This window comes from Drosophila elegans, unplaced genomic scaffold (genome assembly GCF_018152505.1).
Source record: "Drosophila elegans isolate 14027-0461.03 unplaced genomic scaffold, ASM1815250v1 contig_468, whole genome shotgun sequence".
Classification (NCBI taxonomy): domain Eukaryota; kingdom Metazoa; phylum Arthropoda; class Insecta; order Diptera; family Drosophilidae; genus Drosophila; species Drosophila elegans.
The window spans coordinates 4,393,232-4,401,022 of NW_024545855.1; the positions used below are offsets into that span (position 1 = coordinate 4,393,232).

The window sequence follows — 7,791 nt, forward strand, 5'->3', positions numbered from 1 at the left end:
TACTGCAACTGTGTTTAATATCTGATATGAAATAGGAATAATTCACATATTTTTTCGATTTTGATTAATACCGTAAAATTGATTGTTTAGAAATATTTGTAAAGTGTATGGCAACAAAACAAAACAAAAAATATCGAATTGGAACCAAAATAATTTTTTATATTTCAATTCCGTTCCGGATCTGGAATCAGATCGAAAAACCGTTTGACAGGGCCCTGGTTTTCAATGTATTAAAACCTAAATGCTGGCCTCATTATTTGGTACCGGAAGTTGCCGGATCTTCCTTAAGGCCAAAAACCTCTTGCAGGTGGCTATCAAAAAGTCTAGGTGAGTAGCCAATAGATTAGACCGAACAGTTTTACATTACCTGAGAAATCTATTTTCCAGCCACATCCAAAATTCGGCGGTGGCCAATAAATCCGGCACTATGGCAGAGGGTAAGTACACAGGTTTTCACTAACCTACGACTAATACTTGTTTCCTTCTTCAGTCAAGATGGAGATGTTGAAGCGTTTTGGCTTAGAACCTGGCTATATCCGGGAGCCAAAATCTAGAGAGAAGCTCCTTGAGTTCCAACCCAAGATGGAGGACCTACCAGCAAGATCTATGCAGGATTCCTTTTCTTGTGCCATTATCCCTTTGAGCACGGATCCCGTGTTGCAGGACAAGTACATCAATTTCATGGGCTTCGTGCGCCTTGGCAGGCTCCTGGAGGACATGGACTTCTTTGCTGGTAATCTCTAGTTCTGAGAAAAGCCTTAGCCTAGCCCTTATCCCCCCCAGCTTGGTGCTGCCACCAGCACCTGAAACTGCCCAATCTTCCGGAGGGAGTGCCTCTGCCCTACTCCATAGTGACCATCCTGGTGGACCGCATCGATTTCACCAATGTCCAGGCATCGGGCACCCAGGACATCCGTCTATCCGGTCACGTCTCCTGGGTGGGCACCAGTTCCATGGAGGTGGTCGTGTGGCTGGAGCAGATCGTCGATGAAGAGTACCAAAAGCTCACCCGGGCTTTGTTTCTGATGGGGGGCAGGAATGCCACCAATACGGGAGCAGCCCCTGTGAATCCCATACAGCCGGCCAATGAGGAGGAGCAGGTGATCCTGGCGGGCGGTGCAGATAGGAAGAAGCAACGTCAGGTGCTTAGTGCTCAGTCCGTCTTCAAGGTGGAACCCAATGCCCAGGAGGAGTCGCTCATGTACGAACTGTACAAGAGGACCACTCCACGGCACACTTTGGAGCTGAACAAGCGCATTCTGCCGCCCAACTGTCGCTGGATGGAGGACTCCTTCCAGATGAGCACGATTCTCTCGTTTCCGGAACACAGGAATAACCACAACCGGGTCTTCGGTGGGTTCCTTATGCGAAGTGCCCTGGAGATTAGCTGGACAGCCGCTTTTCTCTTCTGCAAGAGTCGACCCAAACTGAAGCACATTTCGGACGTTAGTTTCGTGAAGCCCATAAGCGTGGATAGCTTCATCAGGATGACCGCCTACGTGGTGTACACCAAGCTGAACTGCATACAAATTATGACCGTTGCTGATGTGTTGGACCCGTACACGGGCAACCAGGTGACCACCAACGTGTTCAACTACACATTCTGGGCTCCGGATGCGGTCTCTGAGGTGCTACCTCGATCCTACAACGAGACCATGTGGTATATCCATGGCCGCCGGAAGTTTAAAGCCAGCAGGGATTTAAATTCATAAAATTAACAGTCAAATTAGTTTAAATTTAAAGTAATAAAGAGCTATTGTATGAATTTTGTATAAGTTTCAAGAAATTTGAAGCTCAATATTTTTTTGGGTTCGAAATTTTGCAAAACCCAGCCTTGATCCAGACCACGACCTCAAGATTGACCATTGAAAAAAGATTTCAAGGTGGTACACTCCTAAAATGTTTGTGTTTTAAGTTTATTAAACATTTGTTAATTTTAAGATAAGATTTTTGAAAACAAAAATTATTTAAAAAGAGGAAAGGAGTTATTAATCTTAGCTGTAACCGAAAAAATGATTATGTACTAATTATTCATTAGGTACATGTACATCATCCATAATTTCGTGGAGATCATGACCATTCCCAATGTGCTGGAAACGCACATGATTGCTCACCCTTACACCCACTTTTCTAGATTAGATTGGAGCCCATATTGATACACAAAAGCATAATGATTTGGGTAAAACAATTCGTCTAATCCTCTCATACAATTAACTATAAAATTTTCCATATCACCATTTGTCTGGCCATCTTTACACCTCCTCTTCAGATTAGATTGTATTTTAGATTGATACACAGAAAAAATTAAGAAATGCTTAAACAAGAAAATTAAATTTTTTTATGTATCTATATAAAATTAAATATTATAACTATTATTTTCTAAATAAGGTATTAATACTTCAAATCAAAAGAAAACACTAAAAATTATTATTTTTATTTTAAAGTAGTGCAGATTTTTTTTTTCGTTCTTAACATTTTTATGTTTTTAAAACTTATTGAATTGAATTTATTATTCGATCTATTAACCTTTATCACTATTTATTTTTTTTTTTTTTTTAACCTCTCCTAAAAGGCAAATAACGTCGGATTAAAGCTTCGTTTGGTTTTAAAATATTTTCAGACAATATGAGAAATGATTTAAATGTAATCAAAATGAACTGATCACCCTTTTTCCGAGTGGAAGACAAGTACCTCTCACCAAGTGGACAGGTGATCGTCATGCGCGGGTTCTCAGCTGGCTTCTCAGCCATGTAATCGCACTTTAGCGGAAGATTTGCCAGCACTCTTTTCGGTTCTCGAATCACTCTCTATTTTGCAGTCCAAGTGACAGCACTCAAATGCAAATTCAATTGAACTGAACTGTATTACGTATTAGAAATCGGAATTTCCCATCGGTTCCCAGTAGGCGGGTCAACTAGCTCCAAATTTCAACGCGGAACACCCGGAATGATGCTGTGTCAGGTGGCCCGTGGACTTGGAACGGTGCTGGCGAGGAGGTGCCACTGTTCGACTGCCCGGGAGAGGCGTCTGGTGACCTTAATATGCCAGATGCCCAGGAGGAGCTTCTCGATGGACAAGGGGCCCAAGATATCATCGGATCATCACTCTGGCACAATGGATGATGGTGAGTTAAGATCTAAATCTACATAGATGCTAAACCCTCTTAAACACTAGTGACTCGCACTATTCGCGATCAGTCCGGCGTGGATTTGGGCTACCACACTATTCCCAAGCCCCGGGATCACCTCCTGCAGCACCAGCCTAAACGGGAAGATCTGCCGCCCAGAACCATGTCGGATTCCCACACCACTGCCGTCCTACCCCTCAGCTCCAGTGAGTCGATCCGCGAGAGCTATGTGAATCACCTGGGCAGGGTGAGATTGGGCAGGATTATGGAGGAACTAGACATGTTCGCCGTGTGGATGTGCCATCGCCATGTGAAGCTACCCAAGTTGCCCAAAGGGGTGCCACTGCCCTACACCTTTGTCACGCTGCTGGTGGACAAAGTGGAGTTCACCAATCTGGAGCGGTTGCAGGTCAACCAGGACATTGAGATCAGCGGGCACATCTCTTGGGCAGGACGCAGCTCCATGGAGATCACCATCTATGTGAAGCAGTTGGCCTATGGCGAGTACATCGATGTGACCAAGGCCATCTTTCTGATGGTAGCCAGAAATGCCACAAATACGGGACCTGCACCCATTAATCCTCTGGAGGTAGGTGATGCCACAGAGGAACTCATATGGGAGCAGGCGGAGAAGCGGCAGAAGCTGCGCAAATCCTCGGCCATGGAGTCCGTATTCAATTCCCCACCCAGGGAGCACGAGCAGACCATTATGTACGACATCCTTAAGAGAACCACGCCGATGAACAGCATGGATCTGAACAAGCGCGTGCTGCCGCCGAAATGCCGCTGGATGGAGGACTCCCTGCAGACAACGATGATTGCTCCGTTTCCGGAGAACCGAAATGCCCAGAACACCATCTTTGGGGGCTATCTAATGCGCCAGGCCGTCGAGATCAGCTTCATTACGGCCAGCATCTACCTGGGCGATCGGCCCATCCTTAAGTGCATCTCGGACATCAGCTTTATGCACCCGGTGCATGTCAACAAGTTCCTCCAGCTCACCGCCTACGTGGTCTATGCCGCCCAGAACTACATCCAGCTGATGACAGTGGCCCAGATTTGGGACGCCAAGAGTGGCAAGGTCCAGACCACCAATGTCTTCTACTTGACCTACCGCGCGGACAAGGTTCTGGATGAAGTGCTTCCGCGCTCCTACCGCGAAATGTTGTGGTATGTCCACGGCAGGAGGAAACTACTTGCCGCCCTCAATCTGCAGCCAGAGTACCCCGATCCCATCACGGTGCCCAAGGAGAGCTCAAACAGTATATCTACTTAGTGTTAATACATGCACTTAGATAAGCTCAAGGTGTAATTTAGTTTTTTTGTATTATGTTGCCCTATTTATAGAATGTATAATTTTTATCCGACCTATTAAGTTCAAATAAAACTTGATGGAATGTCGACTTCTAAGTTCATTTTTCCACATCTGGATTTAAAAAATCTTTATATACGTTCATCTACCCTGTCCTAATTCTAAAAATTTATTTTACGGTTTATAATATTTAGCTGAACTGTTTATTTAACTTTTTCAGGTTTTATAGCTCACTTATTAGGTTTTTACTGAAATCCAATTTTAACTAACAGTTTTTAAGATTAAAATACGAAGTTCAAAGTTCCGTTCTTGTTTCAAAATCTTGTCCTATCTAATTTTCAATAATCTGTAGTATATATTTCATTTTAATTACAGTCATTCCATAGTGGTATTTAGTTTTGATCAATTTTTATAGTTTAACATGGAAAACAAATAACACTTGGCACGACTAGCCTTTTTAATATTAAAGTCTGATCATTTAAGCGACTAAGAAATTCAATAAATCCAGTGTGGTCAAATGAATTAACGTAGTATGTGCCAAATCTTGTAGATTATTAGAGTTATCGGCAAATTCTAGTCGGTAAAATTCAATTCACTAAGACTACTATATGCCAAAAAAAAGGGTAGACCTTCAGAGTTTTCCGTTTTGTAAGGTTTATTTTACAAATCCTGTTTGTCTAACCAGCGGGCGCGCTTGTACAAAGTGTTTTGCTTTTAAAAATCCTTAAACTGAAGACCCAGATCCGCCGCTTAGAATCGCATGCGGTGGGGGTATTGGGAGGAGTGCAGGGCGAACATGTTCTGCAAGTACTTGGCAAAGAACTTGCCCTCGGGGTGGGCCTTGATCACCTTCAGCAGGGCGGAGTCCACCTCCTTCTGGTCCTTCTTGCGCTGCTCGTTGGGCACGAAGCGCTCCTTCTTGGCCGCGAAAATGTCGGCCTCGCCGCTCTTCTTGTCCTTCTTGGCCTTCAGGCGACGGAAGTAGGCGTCGTTCAGATGCTCGGGCACCTTGAAGGTACCCAGATCCACCTTCGAAGAGGTGCCGATCACGTAGCGCTGGGAAACGCGACGCAGCGGGCACGAGTTGAGAGCGAAGGGTCCGGTGACCAGCAGCAGTCCGGAGGCCAAGACCTTAAGCAGGACGACGCGCTTGCCCTGGTGGCGACCAGCCAGCAGGATTAGCACGGTTCCGGGCGTCAGGTTGCGGCGCGTGTTACGCTTGTGCTCGCTGAAGTTGGCCTTGGAGGGGCGCTTCTTCACGAACGTCTTGGTCGGGTAGGTGGCCTTCGACTTGTTCAGGAAGACGGTGCGCTCGCCTCCGTTCTTGGGGCCTCCGATCTTCTTCACCTTCTTGATAGGCACCTTCACCTTCTGCACGACGGGGCTCTTCTTGTCCTTCAGGCGGTACAGGGCACGACGCTTGTACATCTGCAAAAAAGGGAGAAATGGGGTTATTCATTTTTGGATTTAAGTCTGTGTAGGTACTCTTGATAGAATCTATCTGAGTTTTCAATATTTATACGTGAACTTGGAGCATTATGTTTTAAAGTAATTTGGATACCCTTACATGGTTTATTCATAGATTTTTCACTTGTTGTTTTGAGATAGTCTAAAATAAGAGTAAGTTAATTCCCATTTTTAATGGGAGAGTAAACAATTGAACATGGGTTTATTAATCTTCAATTTGTTTTGATTATTTATACGCGGATTATTTAGGGGCCATTAAATTTTGATTTCAATTGGGTAGCCTTGTTACACATTAATGTTTACGTGGTTAATTTATAGATTTTTAACTTGTTGCTATGGGATAGTATTAGATATAAGGAATTGCTTCGCATTTTGACGACAGTTTACGTACGCAATTTACAAAAATAAGAATGAACCACGAAACCAAATTTTCGAAAAGTTTATAGAACGTCTTAGGATATATCCCTGCGCATTGAAATAACACCAAATATATATCCGATCGAAGGCTACTCCATGGAAACGAGCACTATAGGAAAACCACGCTGTGCCTCTTCTTCAGGTGGAGGCGTCACAGCGCTAAGAGGAGATTTTCCCACCAATTTCCGGCCGTATTTACCTGGGCCTTGGAGTAACGCAGAATGCCGCCCTTCAGGTAGGAGTTGACGGGGTGCTTCTTGCCCTTTTTGGCCGATTTGGCCACCTTTTTAGCTTTCTCGACGGGTGCCATTGTAAAACACGTGTACACAGCACAAAAATTATTGGAAAAGGAAGGTTATGTGCTAGAGCTGGAACTGGAGCTGTCAAAATATCGATGTTCCTCGCGATAGTATCGATAACTGAGCAATGGGTGCCGGTCAACGATTGTATTGGATTATCACGACATCGATTTTTATAACAGTGGGAAATAATAAAACGTGACATATTTATTATGCTTTTATTTGCTAAAAAAATTGATTTATTTGAATATCTGAAACTCAAAAAAAAATTTTGTTAAATTTTTCCCTTAAAATAATTATTGTTTAGCGATACTATCGCAAAAGTACAGATGTTAACAAAACATATTACAAAACATTGATGGAGTCACTACGTTTTCGTGCTACCAAGATAGTTTGGTATTGGTATTGGTATTCCTATAGTTATAATTCTCTATTTCAGATAGCAAATAAATATAATCAACCTGCCTTTAGGATTACTTTAGTTTAAACAGTTTTAGCAATTTTATTGGCTTAAAACTATGAGCATTTAGAAAATGGAATAAGGCAAACCTTGTAAAGAAACGCCAAAGAATGTCTTTTAAAATTTGTTATAGCCTGATTCCATTGCCGCATTAGTGGACTTTTTAAATGTGCCTGATTCCATTGGCGCATTAGCATTTAGTTAATGCTACTCCGACATGTGAGTGGCACGAACAGCTGATCTGGGCTTGTTTACTTTTAAATTTTGGCAAATACAAAAGAAATTAATTAAAATTAATGAACATGAGTGAGTTTACTAAACTCTGTAATGCTCAGCAGGACATCCATATTGCGACCGAGACATTTGCCAACTTGAACGACAAAGAAGAGAAGCTGATTGCGTTGTTATGACGGGTTTGCAATGGAGGCTACCTCAGTTTCTAAAAAAGGCAAGGATCCCCGTAAATGTGGAAGTAATTTTATGTCAGAGATCCAGCAATAAAGCATTGTGGTACTGCAAGCAGAATTTGCAGCGTGCGCTCTAGGTTTCAGTCATTTTTTTACAAAATAGATTTTATATTCAAAAGACATCAAAAATTGCGCCAACCTTGCTTATAGAAAACAGCTGTTGTAGTGGTGGCACGAACAAAATATCGTTAAACATCGGTATTTTCCAGTATTTTTTCTAAAAACTTTCGGGGCGAATGGTT

At 42.9% G+C, this 7,791-nt stretch overlaps 3 protein-coding genes across 3 annotated transcripts; 2 read left to right on the forward strand and 1 right to left on the reverse strand.

The window, feature by feature from the left end:
• The first annotated feature begins 60 nt into the window (after positions 1–60).
• LOC108143073 (acyl-coenzyme A thioesterase 9, mitochondrial-like) lies at positions 61–1,765 on the forward strand. Its single transcript, XM_017267290.2, has 4 exons — positions 61–327; positions 388–437; positions 491–733; positions 784–1,765. The coding sequence occupies exons 1-4, from the start codon at positions 242–244 to the stop codon at positions 1,710–1,712; spliced, it is 1,308 nt and encodes a 435-aa protein (XP_017122779.1). The 5' UTR covers positions 61–241; the 3' UTR covers positions 1,713–1,765.
• A 1,022-nt stretch (positions 1,766–2,787) lies between these two features.
• LOC108143050 (acyl-coenzyme A thioesterase 9, mitochondrial) lies at positions 2,788–4,537 on the forward strand. Its single transcript, XM_017267259.2, has 2 exons — positions 2,788–3,124; positions 3,175–4,537. The coding sequence occupies exons 1-2, from the start codon at positions 2,947–2,949 to the stop codon at positions 4,401–4,403; spliced, it is 1,407 nt and encodes a 468-aa protein (XP_017122748.1). The 5' UTR covers positions 2,788–2,946; the 3' UTR covers positions 4,404–4,537.
• A 539-nt stretch (positions 4,538–5,076) lies between these two features.
• LOC108143051 (60S ribosomal protein L6) lies at positions 5,077–6,685 on the reverse strand. Its single transcript, XM_017267260.2, has 2 exons — positions 6,523–6,685; positions 5,077–5,867 (listed from the first exon to the last, which is right to left on the reverse strand). The coding sequence occupies exons 1-2, from the start codon at positions 6,631–6,633 to the stop codon at positions 5,190–5,192; spliced, it is 789 nt and encodes a 262-aa protein (XP_017122749.1). The 5' UTR covers positions 6,634–6,685; the 3' UTR covers positions 5,077–5,189.
• Positions 6,686–7,791: the final 1,106 nt, after the last annotated feature.